General features: G+C 45.0%; 1 protein-coding gene across 8 annotated transcripts in view; it reads left to right on the forward strand.

The window, feature by feature from the left end:
• Positions 1-18,477, forward strand: part of LOC119978780 (ladinin-1-like) — a 163,500-nt gene that overhangs the window by 104,021 nt on the left and 41,002 nt on the right. For 4 of the 8 annotated variants that reach the window (XM_038820653.1, XM_038820652.1, XM_038820654.1 and 1 more), the window contains 6 exons: positions 4,421-4,545; positions 6,231-6,450; positions 8,666-8,791; positions 16,151-16,191; positions 16,297-16,375; positions 16,512-16,649. In XM_038820653.1, the coding sequence (XP_038676581.1) occupies positions 4,421-4,545; positions 6,231-6,450; positions 8,666-8,791; positions 16,151-16,191; positions 16,297-16,375; positions 16,512-16,649 (729 nt within the window). The remainder of the gene's footprint in view (positions 1-4,420; positions 4,546-6,230; positions 6,451-8,665; positions 8,792-16,150; positions 16,192-16,296; positions 16,376-16,511; positions 16,650-18,477) is intronic. The other 4 variants (XM_038820655.1, XM_038820651.1, XM_038820657.1 and 1 more) reach the window with 4 other exon arrangements.

Below are 18,477 nucleotides of genomic sequence, written 5' to 3' on the forward strand. Positions count from 1 at the left end.
TGCAGGAGAAGATAGCCCAGAATAAGTGGGAAAGGGACAAGATGGGTGGGGCGGGATGCCAGAGATCTGAGTCTCTACCCCCAATAAGACATGGGCTCTGGAATCCGTGGGGTTGTCCGAGAGAAAGCAGCAATTGACAGTGAGGTTGGCCTGCACCGCAGAGATGAGGATCCATTGCCCCTTCACCCAGATGGCCTGTCTCAAGTGAGTTGGTCGTGTCAGACAAAATGTCCTTCTCTCACCGATCGCATTTCAATTGTCTCGCAGGATCTCTATCTGATGAGGCCATGCCATCTCGAGTCGTTCCCTCCTCTGTCGCACAAGCGGCCATTCTGAGGAGACCACCATCAAAGCTTCACAGCCATCACTCTCACCTTCCAGTAGGCTGCCACCACCTCTGATGTGCATCCTGGGGACACATCTAGACACAGCAGTAGACCACGATCAGGAAGAGTGAGGAGCACTGAGTGGACATTGGGGAGTTCACTCTCTGTAGCTAGGGGTAAACTGTTCACTATTAAAACATGTACCAGCTGATAGTTTGGGCGCAGGGGGATTGGAGGGGAGGGAGGAATTGTGGTAAGTAGGGAAATGGGGGAATCGGGGGAATGAGGGAAATGTGGGAGGGAGTGATGGGGAAGGAGGGAAATGGCGAGGGGAAGGGGTGGTTGGGGGGAATGAAGGAAATGGGGGAAGGAGGTTTGGTTGGAGCATGGTTTGGTGAGGAAGAGAACTGGGGGGGTACGGGGATTGGGGGGAAGGAAGGAAATGAGGGGGAGATTAGGGGGAGTAAGAGAAATTAGGGGGTTCAGGAGGTGGACTGAGGTTGAGCTGACAAACACAGCCTTGTCCTATGAGAATATGGAGGCGATGAGGGCCTCCCTGGTCTTCCTGGTATGACGGACCCTCATTGCCCCCTGTCGTCCATTTTCCAGCACCTCCTCGGGAACGTCCGCCAACCCCATTGGTCCACCTCCTCCTCCTCAGTCGGGTCTATATGCCCCTCTTCCTACAGCATGTCACCCCGCTGCTGTGCCAGGTTGTACAAGGACACAGCAAACTCTCTGGGGGGTATACTGCAAGGCACGCCAGAGCGGTCCAGGCACAGAACCGCATTTTGAGCAGTTTGATGCACCATTTAATGACAGCACGGGTGGCAACATGGGCCTCATTGTATCAGGTCTCCGCCTCAGTCTCAGGTGTCTGTACCAGCATCATCAGCCATGACCTCAGCAGGTATCCCTTGTACCCCATAAGCCAACCCGTCATCCTGGGGTGGCCCTCAAAGTTATCAGGGATCTACGAGTGCCCCAGGATGTAGCTGTCATGCACACTGCCCGGGTAGCAGGCAGCATGATACGGAGGCGGTAGTCGCACATGATCTGAACGTTCAGGGGGTGAAACCACTCCTTTTAATATAGAGCACTCCCTTGATTTTGGCCTTTCGCACTATTCGCCTGGTGTGCCCTAATCTGTGCCAGGTACAACACGGTGGTTGAATTGTACCCATTATCTATTAATAGCAAAGATTATGATACATTGATTTAAATTGCATCTGAATTACAGAGAGGTTGTCACCCATTATTTGCTGCAGTACTGTCAAACTGATCAGTGTTCATGCCTGTACAGCATCACTCAAAACCAGCTTTACTGGCCAATTGTATGTATGACGCCGGATTCATGAAACTATTGCTGTAGTCGGAGCTCAGTCGCAACAGGCAATTCCCATGAGCATAAATGCTTTTAGGATGTCTTCAAAGCATCCCTGAAGTGATCAAACATCCATGCCAACTCATGGGAGACCCTGGCTCGTGACTGACAATAATGGTGACGGCTCGCTCAGGCTGGGCAGCGAGCACCTCCAAAGACTTCGTTGGGAATGTGCACAGGCAAAGTTGAGGCATCGAATGCAATGCACAAGCCTCTAAACAGCCCAGCTACCCACCCTTCAAGGATCACCTGCCCCACATGGAAGAGGCTAGAGATGGAACATTGGGCTTATCAGCCATTTCAGAGCCCATAAAACAAGAGGGGAAGCACGTTATCCTTGATTCCAAGGGACTGCCTAAGAAGAAGAATTTATGCCGCTGATTTTTGTTTCAGCAGAATGAATATTCTATTCAACCTGTCCATTCTTCTGCCTCCTTCCTGGGGCAGAGAAGTGTGGACTCTGGGAGTAATGAGTGCTCACTGCTTCCAATATGAGTTGCCTTGTTTGAGCAGAGGCTTTGCAACTCAAGGCTGTGTGAAATCTATCAAGTGATATTGGGGGCACGGTGGCACAGTGGTTAGTGCTGCTGCCTCACTGCACCAGGGACCCTGATTCAATTCAGGCCTTGGGTGACTGTGTAGAGCTTGCATGTTCTCCTCGTGTCAGCATGCATTTCCTCCCGGGTGCTCCGGTTTCCTCCCACAATCCAAAGATGTGCAGGTTAAATGGGGTTACAGGAATAGGGCAGGCGAGTGTGCCTAGGTAGGGTGGTCTTTCAGAGAGTTGGTGCAGACTCGATGGGGTGGGAACAACCTCCTTCTGTACTGTAGGGATTCTATGATTCGATGAAATCAGGACCCAGTGTGTTTAGGCCATGACCTGTCATTGAGCCATTCCATTGGAGTTCTGTGGGAAATTTAATTGGACACTGGAAAAATGGCCGTGACAACCCTAGATAACAATTTTTATTCAATGAAAATGTTGCTAATGTGTATTGATCTACAAAAGATTCTTCTGACAATATTTTGGATTTGATTGTGACCCTTGCCTTTCCTGATAGAAATTAATGAGCTCGATCTTAGTGTAGAAGGTACAATTTCAAAGTTTGTGGACAATATGAAACTTGCAAGTATTTTAAACTGTGAGGGCGACAGTGTAGAACTTCAAAAGACAAGCTGTCCGAGTGGGCAGATGGGTGGCAGATAAAGTGCGAGCAAGTACGTGGTGATGCACTTTGGTAGGAAGACACGGAGAGACAATAAAAAATAAAGGATAAAATTCTTAAGAGGATGCAGGTGCAGAGAGACCTGGGTGTATATGTGCATAGATCATTGAAGGTGGCAGGACAGATGGAGAGAATGGTTAATAAACATAGCATAGGGGCTGGTTTAGCACAGGGCTAAATAGCTGGCTTTGAAAGCAGACCAAGGCAGGCCAGCAGCATGGTTCAATTCCCGTACCAGCCTCCCCGAACAGGCGCCGGAATGTGGCGACTAGGGGCTTTTCACAGTAACTTTATTTGAAGCCTACTTGTGACAATAAGTGAATTCATTTCATTTTGGGCTTTATTAATAGGGACTTTAGAGGACAAGAGCTGAACTTATACAAGACACTGATTCGACTGTCTTGTTATGCTCTTGGCGTAGCATAAGCTGCTTCCTTGATGTTCACTCTGACAAAGGAAGGTTCAGACGTGGAGATAACGTCAACACGTTTATTAAACTATTTACAATTCTCCTACTCGGATTCGCCTCTACTGTTAATTCTTCTATAGCTACTCTGACGAACCAGTCTGCTACAATCCACGTGGTGGGTGTGATGTTGAATCAACCCTGTGTCTGTACTCACTGAGTGTCTCCACTGGAAAGAGGAAGATCATGTGTGCTGTGTCCTTTATATATGGGTAGGTGTAATGCCCCCCTGCATTAGTGTCACCTCTGTGTGTATTGTAAATGCCCATTGGTCGTGTCCTATCTTACTGACCTATTGATTGAATGTCTGTGTGTCATGTCTCTGGTGCTCCCTCTGGTGTCTAGCTAGTCTACGTGTACTTACATTAACCCCTTGTGTATTTACAATGATGCATATCACCACATAGACCTCAGCTAGAGTATTGTGTACAGTTCTGGGTGCCACATTACAGGAAGGACGTGAATGTATTAGAGAGAGTGCTGAAGAGGTTTACAAGAAGGGTTCTGGGGATAAGAAACTTCAGTTATATGAGGATAGATTAGAAAGGTTGGGACTGTTCTCCTTGGAGAGGAGAAAGCTAAGAGAAGATTTGATTAAAATGTTCAAAATCATGAGGGAGCTGGACAGAATAGATAGGTCTCCTAAAATGATCAAGGACAAGAGGGCACAGATTTACAAAAGTGATTTGCAGAAATAAGAATTGTGATACGAGGACAAACCGTTTTACACAATGAGTGGTTCGGGTCTGGGAATCACTGCGTGCAAATGTGGTGGAGGTAGGTTCAATCGAGGCATTCAAGAGGGAATCAGATGATTGTTTGAATAGAAACAATGTGCAGGGGTACAGGGAAGAGGCTGGGGAATGTCATTAAGTCATGATGCTCATTTGGAGATATGCATGATGTATCGAATGGCCTCCTTCTGCTCTGTAACAATTCTGTGTTTCTGTGACATACAGTACGAGGTTTTAACAGGTAACTGAAATTTCTTTACATCATTGATTTTCTTATTTCTAAGCAGGAAAAGGAGATCACCAACAGTGTAGCCAGTTTGCAGAATCATCCTGGTGAAGAAAACACCTGCAGTCAAACACCTCCTCAATCACCACTTAGTCCCATACACACCACACGGGCTTTTATAAGGTAAGGGTGCCCTTTATTTGTGGCTTACTTTATAATGTGCCTTATATTATTGGCTGCGATCAAATGGCTTCAGCAAGCCGGCACAATCTCGCAAGACAACGCAATCTGGCTTTTGCCCTCGTTAGGCGAGATCCAGATTTCCATAATTACGTGAGCCTTAAGGCTCATTTAAACATGTCTGTGTCCGATTCTCTTGAGGCCTGGGGACTAACCTCACACCTGGGAGACCTCGCCATGGCACCGGTTAGCACTGGTCCACACAAACAGACATGACAGCACCTGGGCGATGTGAGGACAGGCTATCGGAGGCCCCGGGTGACCAGGCTCTGGATAGGGTGGAACCCTGGCATTCCCGTTGCGACATGGGAACTTTGGCACTACCAGCCTGGCACCTTGGCACTGCCACGTGGGAACCCTGGCAGTGCCATCTGGCAGTGGTACTGTCAGGCTGGCAGTGGTGCTGCCAGTGCCAAGGTGCCCGGATCCCAGATTGCCCATGTCTAGGATCGAGCCACGTGTGCCCTGCCTAATGTGGTGGTCGGGGGGTGCTCGAGGACTCCCTAAGAGGTAGATTGGAGCAGTGGGGTGGTGCATGGGCCACAATGTAGTATCCGAGGGAGATCTAGAGATCGACTCGGCATTTAGAAACGGCACTCCAGTCTCTTTTTGCACTGGCGGTGGGGCATTCCCAACTGAGGCCGAAAAAAACAAGAGTCCTGTTTGATAGTGGGGTTGTTCTCGGTTCTGCAGGCGCCCAAAACGGGACTCTGCTTTTTGGGCATTAAATCGCACCCATTATTTAAGTGTCTGATGTTGGACTGGATTCTTTCGTTCCCCAGCTGTGTGTTTCTCATCGGCATGCCATTCGCTGGCGGTGGGATTCTCTCTTCCTGTCGCCTGTCAGTGGGATTCCCCATTGAAGCCACCCCACGACGCTGGGAAACCTAGGGGCAGTAGTGCGCAGCCGGTAGAAAACGTGAATTGCAGCTGCCGGAGAATCCAGGCCTTTATCTCAGTATTATATCTGCTGCAAAGTACAAAACATCCTTATGTTCTAAAGAAAAACTGTCTCATCCATTTCTTTCAGGATTACAACATTCTAATTGATTTCATTTCAATACAGACTAGGAACAGTTAATAATTACAGATGCCAGGGTATAAATTTGCCTTCCTCAATGGTCTACATAAGTGTACTAAAAGGTTTCAATTATTATCAGATCAGGCTGGACACTCCGACCATAATTTGAACTATAAGGACCATGAATATTTGGTGGTTTTGAACACTAACCTCTTTTCCCTTAGAAAGGCAACCTTGTCTTGTAGCTTAAATTCAAAACCTCTGAGGAAACAATTGCCCATTTATTTATTGTATATACAATGCCCTGAACAGTTTAAATCTGGTTTTAACACCTGGCATTTTTACCAGTGTTTTGGGATCACAATCCCACAAACCGTCCCACTTTTTTCTGCCAAGGAATAGAGGTCTTGGCCATATAGGCAATCCCTTTCTCTTTCACTCTGCAGTGTAGTATTCCATCTTGTGGTCATTTTAAGAAGTGCTGAATCTCATCACCAGCACCAGTAGTTGGCATCAGGCAGGATTCCTGAGTTTCATAACTTTGCCACTGCGATGTTTGATGAGTGCCGCATACTAATCTAGATTTGTATTACTTGCCTACTCACAGCTTAGGAAAACCAAAAGAAGTAAAAAGCCCAACAAGACTGAAAACACAGCTGAGTTTGGAGAATAACAAGTGCTATCCGGAAGCAAAAAGCAGCACAAGAGTTGCAAACGACTGTTTCAAATCTCAGGCAAGAACAGAACCCAAAGTAAGTGAAAGAGGAGAACATGAGAAAATAGGACAGGAGCCTTTTAAGAGAGGGAGCAGCAAAGCTGGGGCAACGGTAAGGCAATAACTTGCAATAGCTGTCATAGAATCATAAAATGATAAATTGATCATAGCACGAATAACTCACCGAATCCCACCTCTCTGCCTTTTCCTAATAACTCTACAAATATTTTCTCTTCAGATAATTATCCAATTCTCCATCAAAGGCGTTGATTCTGCATTCACCACACTTCTCTGCACCTTTTTCAATGCTTCACATCCTTGCTAAAGTATGGCATCCAGAAGTAGATACAATGCCCCAATTGAGGCTGAACCAATGTTGTGCATGGGTTTATCATGGTTCTCTTGTATTTGCAATTTGGATTGGTTTTCGGAGCAAGCAAGGGTATTGATTAAAAGCTTGCACTGTTCACTATGCCCAATGGCTTTGTAACTCTGAGAAAGGTTTAAAATTTTAAAAAGAACTTAATGTCCCTATTTATAAAGTCCAGAATCCCGTATGCTTTATTAACCTCTTTCTCATCCTTCCCTGCCACATTTAATGATTGGCACTCATATTGCTCCAGCATCTCTTTTAGAATTGTACCTTTTAATTAGGGTACAATTTATATTGGGGTGAATTTTCAGCTGGCAGGATTCTCTGTTCCGCCAGCAGTACACCCTGCTCACGGGTTTCCCAGCAGAGTGCGGGTGTTTAAAATAGTAATAATGTTTATTAGTGCCCCAACTAGGCTTGTATTACCACTGCAATGAAGTTACTGTGACAATCCCCTAGTCACCACATTCTGGCACCTGTTCGGGTACACTGAGAGAGAATTCAGAATGTCTAATTCACCTAACAGCACGTCTTTCAGGACTTGTGGGAGGAAACCGGAGCACCCGGAGAAAACCCACTCAGACACGGGGAGAGCATGCAGACTCTGCACAGACAGTGACCCAAGCCGGGAATCGAACCCCGGTCCCTGGCGCTATGAAGCAACAGTGCTAACCACTGTGCTACCGTGCCACTCGCAGTTTGGAATCCCATTGATCAGCAGCAGGTATGGAGAATCCCGCTGCCAGTGACAGCACGCTACCGAGAAACACACGGCTGTGGAGGCGGCAAATTCACCCCGTTGTCTCTGCTTGGTCTTCCCGTCAAAATGAATCACTTCACACTTCTTTGCATTAAATTTCATTCGACACTTGTCTGCCCATTCCACCAACCTCCTGGTGTATATCACTTCTTACAGTTTCCAAATTTTCAAAGTTTTGTATCATTGGTTTAATTCCAGAAACTAGACATTACCCAGGTTGCTACAGTAAAAGACCACTTGTTCTTATCACCTGCTCCTGTCAGTATTTATATGTAATTACGTGATTATATAATTAAGTGCAGGTCCCAATGGTTGGTTCAAATCGACGTTGGAAACCCATCCTATTCTTCCAATTTCCTGATCAATATCCCATTCTCTGACACCAATAAAAGTAGGTTATCTGGCCATTGGGCTCATTGTTTTTGTGGCTCTTGGCAGAATGCTAAAATGATTCCCATGTTTGTCCACATAATAACACTTCAAAAAGTAATCTGTTGTCTGTAATATCCTTTGAGCCACTTCTAAGAGATGTAGTAAAATGTAATGTAAATGCAAACGCATCAGTTGGTCTTTGTGACCAGAGGTTACTGACTGTGTCCATAAGACCATAAGACTGTCAGACATAGGAGCAGAATTAGGCCACTCGGCCCATCAAGTCTGCTCCGCCATTCAACCATGGCTGATATTTTCTCATCCCCATTCTCCTGCCTTCTCCCCATAACCCATGATCCCCTTATTAATCAAGTACCTATCTACCTCTATCTTAAAGATGTCAATGTCAATGTCAGTTGAACGTCTGTCCCTAACTGAATTGGAATGACTCCTAGTCTCTTCCTCCAAAATATTTACTTGTATAAGGAGCAAGTTTGCTGTCTGGTAGAGATATTCATGACCAGTTTGCTATAATTCTGCTGGCCCTTTTCAGTTACTACAGATTTTTAAGTTGTGCAGAATCTCCTGTTCATTAGACCCACCCCACCCACCAGGCCACATGGCAGCTCGCCAAACAAAAATAGGAACAGGCCAAATTATTCCAATTCAGTTGACCCAGAAAAATGTGACAGTGTTTGTTCTTCAGTTCGGAATGACATTATTCCTCGTGGGATTTTATCCAAGTAGAATATTTAGGTTATAAAGTCAGGGAACAGAAACGTACAGTGTAATTGGAATGGCATTTTTAAAATATCATTTCAGGATGTGAAAGTAACATCTGCTGTAGCCACAGGAATACAGAGCCAGAAAAAGGAAAATAATGCTGACGGTCCCAGTTCAAACGATGTGCCCTTTCACCGCTTCTCCTCAAGAGCTACATCATTCAGAGTAAGTCTGAGTTGCGGTGATGATTTTGCAGTGAAATGATCAGCTAGGTGTGGGTAGCAGCCAATATCAACAGTGGGAGGCTGGCACACTTCCTGGACACTATCTTCTAAAACACAAAGATAGTTATGTAAACAGAACAAAGTTACAAGAGTACACTGACGTGCCCCACTTCACCCAGACAGTGATAATCTTGGAACAGGTATATTGATATGCATCAACAGGGTGGTGCAATGTAAAAAAAAAAAGTTGACACTGTTTTGGCAAGGAAATAAGGTATGAGAAATTAAATAATTTCTTTTAAATGATTCCCCAAGCAGTCTTGCGCTACGGTTTTGTGGAACACGCCTCATAATGGTCTCTCTCTGGCTTAACATCATTGCAATCCTATGTGTCGGGCAATGAATATGATAAATTTAATCACACATATAGTGTCTTATTACCAATCTGCTAATTTACATAGTGATTTGTTTCAGTAAAATTTGGTTAATTACAAGCAAAATCAGTTAATGATCATGTTAATTAACAGCTGACCAATATCCCTTGGCAAACTGCAGCCAGTAATCCCCGAGTGAATATGTTTGACCATTCAGAGCAAGCTTTGCATGGACTGCTTGAGCCACTCTGAACTCAGCAAACTGAAACTTTTTTTCTCTGTGAATCAGCTCCTTATGCAACCTGAGTTTCCATATCTGGGACAGTTCACAATCAGAAAGAATGAACAACAACACTTCCTCCACAATAGTCCTCAATACCGGGGCCCCGCAAGGCTGCGTACTTATCCCCCTACTCTACTCCCTGTACAAACACGACTGCATGGCAACATTTAGTTCCAACTCCATCTACAAGTTTGCTGACTATACGACCATAGTGGGCCGGATCTTGAATAACGACGAGTCAGAATACAGGAGGGAGATAGAGAACCTAGTGGAGTGGTGCAGCGACAACAATCTCTCCCTCAATGCCAGCAAAACTAAAGAGCTGGTCATTGACTTCAGGAAGGAAAGTACTGTACACACCCCTGTCCAAAGATGTGCGGGTTAGGTGGATTGGCCATGCGAAATTGCCCATAGTGTCCTAAAAAGTAAGGTTAAGGGGGGGGTTGTTGGGTTACGGTTATAGGGTTGATACGTGGGTTTGAGGGCCGAAGGGCCTGTTCTGTGCTGTACTGTTCTATGTTCTATGTTCTAACATCAACGGGGCTGAGGTGGAGATGGTTAGCTGTTTCAAATTCCTAGGGGTGCACATCACCAAAAATCTGTCCTGGTCCACTCACGTCAACGCTATCACCAAGAAAAGCACAACAGCACCTATACTTCCTCAGGAAACTAAGGAAATTCAGCATGTCCACATTAACCCTTAGCAACTTTTACAGATGCACCATAGAAAGCAACCTATCTGGCTGCATCACAGCCTGGTATGGCAACTGCTCGACCCAGGACCGCAAGAAACTTCAGAGAGTCGTGAACACCGCCCAGTCCATCACACAAACCTGCCTCCCATCCACTGACTCCATTAACAACTCCCTCTGCCTGGGGAAAGTGAGCAGCATAATCAAAGACCCTTCCCACCTGGCTGACTCACTCCTCCAACTTCTTCCATCGGGCAGGAGATACAGAAGTCTGAGAACATGCACGAACAGACTTAAAACAGCTTCTTCCCCGCTGTCACCAGACTCCTAAATGACCCTCTTATGGACTGACCTCATTAACACTACACCCTGTATGCTTCATCCGATGCCGGTGCTTATGTAGTTACATTGTATACCTTGTGTTGCCCTATTATGTATTTTCTTTTATTCCCTTTTCTTCTCATGTACTTAATGATCTGTTGAGCTGCTCGCAGAAAAATACTTTTCACTGTACCTCGGTACACGTGACAATAAACAAATCCAATCCAGTCCTCGGGCTGACTGTTGAAGAGACAGGTCTCAATGTCGTGTTCATCCCTTTCAGGGATCTGCTGCTTTCCTGAACCTAGCGTAGCTACTCCCTTCCTGACAACTTCCTGCTTAATAGTGACCCTAGTCCCAACAATCACCTCTACACAAATAAATACGGCTGTATGACCCTCATGTGATGTATTTATAAATATGGTGATATTTGTAACTAGCGCATGTACACTCTTATCAAGCCACCAATGAGAAAATTCATAAACTTGTTCTACAAAATGCTTTTAGAAGGAAAATTAATGAAGTACAGACACAGATAACTTGGGGGGAATATTTGTGTCATGTTATTCCAATCTCGCACCAGAACTGTGATGGGAGATAAGTGGACAGTCTAAAGGAACAGTAGAGTTTATTCCAATCCTCCACTGAAGAGATAGCAAGAGAATAGAAGAGTCATAGAATCCCGACCATGCAGAAGGAGGCCATTCAGTCCATCGAGTCTGTACTTACCCTCCGAAAGAGCACTCCACCTAAGCCCACCACCCCAGCCAACGTTTGAACACTCGCGTGGCCAATCCACCTGACCTGCACATCTTTAGACTGTGGGAGGAAACCGGAGCACCCGGAGGAAACCCATGCAGGCAAAGGGAGAACATGCAAACTCCACATGGACAGTCGCCCAAGGTCGGAATCGAATCCGGGTCCCTGGTATTGTGAGGCAGCAGTGTTTGCCACAAAGAACCCTATGGAAATTCCATAGATGAGCATTTTAAGGATAGTTCCACTTGGAATTGCTTGGATTATGGAAGACTTAACTGTTGAATGTGATTGGTCACGTTTGAATACCTTGAGGATTTGATGGTCATGAAGGAAAATCAAAGTTGGCTTCCTGAAAATATTACCGCTGGTTATTCATTGAGTACATTTGACAAGTGTAAATGCAGCAAGCTTCATGAGCCTGAGTGGATCTTTCTTGGGCTAATTTTCCATGGCAGTCTGTCACATTGCAAATTGGAGGAGATGAGAAGTCAGTGGAAGAGGGAACAACACTGTAGAAACTAAAAGATGTGTTAAATTTAACACAACGGTTTTGTGATGAAAAACATATTTCTAAAGTTTAATTTCAAAAGTTTAATTTAAAGGAATAACTCATGACAGGACAGCTCCAAGGTGTGGTCTTCTCCTTTTGCTCCATATGGCATGCTGGGGACAGTTCCAGTCCCCAGGGTCAGCATGTGTGCAGGAAGTGTCTCCAGTTACAGCACCTGGAAGCTCGAGTTTCAGAGCTGGAGGGGTGGCTGGAGACACTGTGGAGCATCCCCGAGTATGAGAGCATCGTGGACAGCACGTGTAGAGAGGTGGTCACACCGCAGGCTTAGACTCCGCAGGCAGGAAGAGAATGGGTGACTACCAGACAGAGCAATAGAGTGAGGCAGGTAGTGCAGGATTCTCCTGTGGCCATTCCCCTGCAGAACAGATATACCGCTTTGGATACTGTTGAGGGGAATGGCCTCTCGGGGGAAAACAGCAACAGCCAAACTCGTGGCACCACGGTTCATTCTGCTGCAGAGGGGAGGGGTGATAAGTGTGACAGTGCAATAGTTATAGGGGATTAAATTGTAAGGGGAATAGACAGGTTTTTCTGTGGCCACAAACGAGACTCCAGGACGGTATGTTGCCTCCCTGGTGCTAGGGTCAAGGATGTCTCGGAGCGGATACAGGACATTCTGGAGGGGGAGGGTGAACAGCCAGTGGTCGTGGTACACATTGGTACAAACGACGTAGGTAAAAAAAGGGATGAGGTCCTAAAAGCAGAATGCAGGGGACTAGGAAGGAAGTTAAGAAATCGGACCTCAAAGGTAGTGATCTCAGGATTACTACTGGTGCCATGTGCTAGTCAGAGTAGAAATGACAGGATATATAGGATGAATATGTGGCTGAAGGGTTGGTGTTAAGGGGAGCTTTTCAGATTCCTGGGACATTGGGACGGTTCTGGGGGAGGTGGGACCTGCACAAACTGGAAGGGTTACACCTGGGCAGGACTGGAACTGATGTCTATTTGCTAGTGCGGTTGGGGAGTTTTTAAATTAATGCGGCAGGGGGATGGGAACCGATGCAGGAAGTCGGAATGTAGTAAAACAGGGACAGAAACAAAAGGCAGGAAGGGGTAAAGTGTAAAGCAGGGAAGCCAAAGTCAAAAATCAAAAAGGGCGACAGTACAAGGTACAGTGACTGAGGGGAGCTCAGTGAATAGGCCCAGTAATACTAAAAGAAATAAAACGAGAAGTAAAAACATAATTGTAAAGAGACGCGACAGGATGTTACATGACGATATGGGTTCAACGACAAGGAAAATTAGGAGAAAAGTTAAGAGGAAAAATAACTTAGGAGAGGTTACTGATCAAAGTGTTAAGATTCAAAACAGAGGTATAAAAGCCAACATTCGTGTACTTTACCTGAATGCTCGTAGTATTCGGAATAAGGTAAATGAGTTGATGGTGCAAATCATCGTGAATGACTATGATTTAGTGGCCATTACTGAAACGTGGTTAAAGGATGGTCATGACTAGGAGTTGAATATCCAAGGGTATCAAACTATTCAGAAGGACAGAGTGGATGGTAAGAGAAGTGGTGCAGTTTTGTTATTTAAAGATGACATCCGGGCAATAGTAAGGGATGTCATTGGTGCTAAGGAGGATAAGGTTGAATCCATTTGGGTGGAAATCAGGAATAGTAAGGTGAAAAAAATCACTTATAGGAGTAGTCAAAAGGCCACCAAATAGTAACATTACGGTGGGGCAGGCAATAAATAAAGGAATAACAAAGGATGCATGTAGACATACTACAGCAGCTATCATGGGGGATTTTAATCTATATGTTGATTGGTTTAACCAGGTCGGTCAAGGCAGCCTTGAAGAGCGATCACAATATGGTGGAATTTAAAATACAGATGGAGAGTGAGAAGATAAAATCAAACACTAGTGGTTTGTGCTCAAACAAAGGGGATTACAATGGGATGAGAGAAGAGCTAGCTGAGGTAGACTGGGAGCAAAGAGTTTATGGTGAAACAGTTGAGGAACAGTGGAAAACCTTCCTAGCGATTTTTCACAGTGCTTAGCAAAGGTTTATACCAACAAAAAGGAAGGACGGTAGAAAGAGGGAAAATCGACCGTGGATATCTAAGGAAATAAGGGAGTGTATCAAATTGAAGGAAAAGGCATACAATGTGGCATAGATTAGTGGGAGACTAGAGGACTGGGAAATCTTTAGGGGGCAACAGAAAGCTACTAAAAAAGTTATAAAGAAGAGTAAGATAGATTATGAGAGTAAACTTGCTCAGAATATAAAAACAGATAGTAAAAGTTTCTACAAATATATAAAACAAAAAAGAGTGGCTTAGGTGAATATTGATCCTTTGGAGGATGAGAAGGGAGATTTAATAATGGGAGATGAGGAAATGGCTGAAGAACTGAACAGGTTTTTTGGGTCGGTCTTCACAGTGGAAGACACAAATAACATGCCAGTGACTGATGAAAATGAGGTTATGACACGTGAGGACCTTGAGACGATTGTTATGAAATGAAATGAAAATGAAAATCGCTTATTGTCACAAGTAGGCTTCAAATGAAGTTACTGTGAAAAGCCCCGAGTCGCCACATTCCGGCGCCTGTTCGGGGAGGCTGTTATCACTCAGGAGGTAGTGATGGGCAAGCAAATGGGGCTAAAGGTAGACAAGTCTCCTGGCCCTGATGGAATGCATCCCAGAGTGCTAAAAAAAGATGGCTAGGGAAATTGCAAATGCACTAGTGATAATTTACCAAAATTCACTAGACTCTGGGGTGGTCCTGGTGGATTGGAAATTAGCAAACGTGACACCACTGTTTAAAAAAGGAGGTAGGCAGAAAGCGGGTAATTATAGACCAATTAACTTAACTTCGGTAGTAGGGAAGATGCTGGAATCTATCATCAAGGAAGAAATAGCAAGGCATCTGGATGGAAATTGTCCCATTTGTCAGATGCAGCATGGGTTCATAAAGGGTAGGTTGTGCCTAACTAATTTAGTGGAATTTTTTGAGGACATTACCAGTGCAGTAGATAACAGGGAGCCAAAGGAAGTGGTATATCTGGATTTCCAGAAAGCTTTTGACAAGGTGCCACACAAAAAGTTGCTGCATAAGATAAAGATGCATGGCATTAAGGGTAAAGTAGTAGCATGGATAGAGGATTGGTTAATTAATAGAAAGCAAAGAGTGGGGATTAATGAGTGTTTCTCGGGTTGGCAATCAGTAGCTAGTGGTGTTCCTCAGGGATCAGTGTTGGGCCCACAATTGTTCACAATTTACATAGATGATTTGGAGTTGGGGACTAAGTGCAATATGTCCAATTTTGCAGACGACACTAAGATGAGTGGTAAAGCAAAAAGTGCAGAGGATACCGGAAGTCTGCAGAGGGATTTGGATAGGTTAAGTGAATGGGCTAGGGTCTGGCAGATGGTATACAATGTTGACAAATGTGAGGTTATGCATTTTGGTCAGAATAACAGCAAAAGGGATTGTTATTTAAATGATACAATATTAAAACATGCTGCTGTGCAGAGAGACCTGGGTGCGCTAGTGCATGAGTCGCAAAAAGTTGATTTACAGGTGCAACAGGTGATTAAGAAGGCAAATGGAGTTTTGTCCTTCATTGCAAGAGGGATGGAGTTTAAGACTAGGGAGGTTATGCTGCAACTGTCTAAGGTGTTAGTGAGGCCACACCTGGAGTATTGTGTTCAGTTTTGGTCTCCTTACCTGAGAAACAACATACTGGTGCTGGAGGGTGTGCAGAGGAGATTCACGAGGTTAATCCCAGAGCTGAAGGAGTTGGAGAGGTTGAGTAGACTGGGACTGTACTCGGAATTTAGAAGGATGTGGGGGAGATCTTACAGAAACATATAAAATTATGAAGGGAATACACATTCTCCCCGTGTCTGCGTGGGTTTCGCCCCCACAACCCAAAAATGTGCAGAGTAGGTTGATTGGCCACGCTAAATTGCCCCTTAATTGGAAAAAATAATTGGGTAATCTAAATTTATTTTTTAAAAAAATTATGAAGGGAATAGATAGGATATATGTGGGCAGGTTGTTTCCACTGGTGGGTAAAAGCAGAACTAGCAGGCATAGCCTCAAAATAGGGGGAATTAGATTTAGGACTGAATTTAGGAGGAACTTCTTCACCCAAAGGGTTGCGAATCTATGGAATTCCTTGCCCAGTGAAGCAGTTGAGGCTCTTTCATTAAATGTTTTAAGATGACGAATAGATTGTTTTTTGAAGAATAAAGGATTTGAGTGTGATGGTGCTCGGGCCGGAAAGTGGAGCTGAGTTCACAAAAGATCAGCCATGATCTCATTGAATGGCGGAGCAGGCTCGAGGGGCCAGATGGCCTACTCCTGCTCCTAGCTCTTACGTTCTTATGTCCTTATGTTTTGAAGGTTCCAAATCCAGAGGTGAAAAAGCAATCATTTCAAAGAAGGTGAGCATACTGAAATGTCATTCATACAATATAAGAAAATGCAATGATTTAATGGTTAGTCATGAAGATCCTATGTTTCACTAGTTATTTGAATTTTCCCAATAGTGCTAGTTTAAGGATTTCGCCGAGGTCTTCTTCAACAAAGATTGATGGCATCCTTGAGAAGTATGCAATGGCAATCCAGGTGAGTGACAGGATCACTTATATATCTAATTTTCAGATAAAAAGGCATAAAACATATAAATGAGAGTAAGAGTGTCACGATTTGTATTTTGAGTTAGAGGCACATTATTGGATTTCATTTAATGTTTTTTTTTCAGAGGAGTGACAGTGTCAAGACAAAGAAATGCCCTCCTAATTATCTGACCCGACCGTTAGAGGGCATTGCGAGCAAGCGATGTGTGTTTGAGAAGGATGATGCTCAAAGTGTCAGTTCTCGACATTTTATAAGCAAAAAGGTAAAGTGGATTTTAGTCTAGTTTGGGTTGGGAGGCGCACAGATGTTGCTGTCAAACACATTCACACACTTGCATATAACAGGAATGGCTATTGTATCACACTCAAAAGAATGAGTTGGCACTTGATACTAACATCAAGATGTTGTTCCCATTATATTTGCATGGGCTTAGATTTTAATGTATAATAAGTATGTTTGAATTTTAGCTTCCAGTTTTCCTTCGTAGATACTGTCGGGCAGATCAAATTCTCATAACTCTAAAAAGGGTTGGCAGATAACATTTTATTTATTTTTAGGATTTCCTCTGAACGCTTTATGCCTGTGCATGATCCTCTTCACTCAGTAGATCAAACGTGATCTTCCCGCCCCATCTACTTTTCTATGACCACTGACCGACCTATTCTAAATTCTGAACTGAGGCAATTTGCATTATTTTGCAGAATTTGATTATATATCTCCTTGAGGTGCTGTTCAGCTATGTTTCATGTCCAGCCATGGGGTTCTCAAAATGAGTAACTTGTAGTTATACAGGGCACTTAACACAGGAAAATATCCCAAGCACAATCAGGCACATATTAAGACTGAACCAAAGAAGATATTAGGGATGACTAAAAATTTAGATGGAGATAAGTTGTAATAAGGGTCTTAAAATAGGAGAGGGATGTTGAGTGGCAGAACATTAGGAATAAGATAAGGAACAGGCCCATTAATTCGGTTAAGTCATGGCCGATCTACAACTCATCTCCGGTCTTTGCTCCATACGCCTTGATAATCCTACCTATTAAACATTGATCCAACTCAGTCTTCAAAGTTGCAATTGTTCAAGTATCCACAGTCTATGCGAGGGGGAGGGTGATACAAATTTCAGCTACTAAAAGTGTTACCTGATTCCATCCTTAATGACCGAACCCCAATGCAAAGAGCCGTAACTCCCGAGTTGCTGGCTGTCATTTCCAGGTCATGTTTGCACGGCAATTTCCAGGAAGTGAAAACTTCCTCTGGGTAGTTCCCTGCGCTGGGAACTGTCAGAAATCACGCTTTAAATCGCAAACCTCAGATAGCTCTGGCTAGGTTACAACCCACATTCCTCCCCCACAGGACTCTCCCATCCCCACCCAGAAATTCCCCCATGGTATTTCCTTCATGCCCATGAGGCTACCCACTCCAAACCCCTTCCCCGATGCCCCAGATGGGAACTCCCCGATCTAAGTGATTCCAACCATACCCCCCAGGGACTCCCCCCTGCAACTCCCCCCTCCCTCTGCCACTCTCCCCGCGACCAGGCCTGACCAGGCCAGACTGAACATACACCCCCAAAGGACCAAGCGACCTGCCACTGATCCCCATCCCCAAGGCCGGAGCAGTCTCGACAGCTGACCCCACCTGACCTGACCTGACCCAATCTTGGAAGCCTGAGCACCCCTTCTCAAGGTGCTACTTCCATGTATCCAACAGAGCTGCTTTCAACACGAAGGGTCCAACCCCTGGCATGGGCAACCTGGCACCTGGACACGTTGTCACTGCCAGCCTGGCACTCGACAGTGCCCTACCAGCCTGGCAGTGTCAACCGGACAAGACTGGTAGTGCTAAAGTACCAGACCAGCGGTGCCAAGGGGCACGGGTGCCCGGGGAGTGTCAGAGTGTCACCCTGCCCAGTGCCGACCACCCGGGTGCCTCAAATCTCTAGCAAGACCCCCGAGGCACCCAGTTGAGACCTCGCTGGTGAAGCCGGTGAATCCTGGGAACCCAGGTGAGCACCTATTCAAATAGCCTAATGGCTTATTTAAATATGCGCGCCTGGATCTTGTCCAGCAAGAGCAATATCCAGA

Source organism: Scyliorhinus canicula, chromosome 15, assembly GCF_902713615.1.
Source record: "Scyliorhinus canicula chromosome 15, sScyCan1.1, whole genome shotgun sequence".
NCBI classification, from domain to species: Eukaryota; Metazoa; Chordata; class Chondrichthyes; order Carcharhiniformes; family Scyliorhinidae; genus Scyliorhinus; species Scyliorhinus canicula.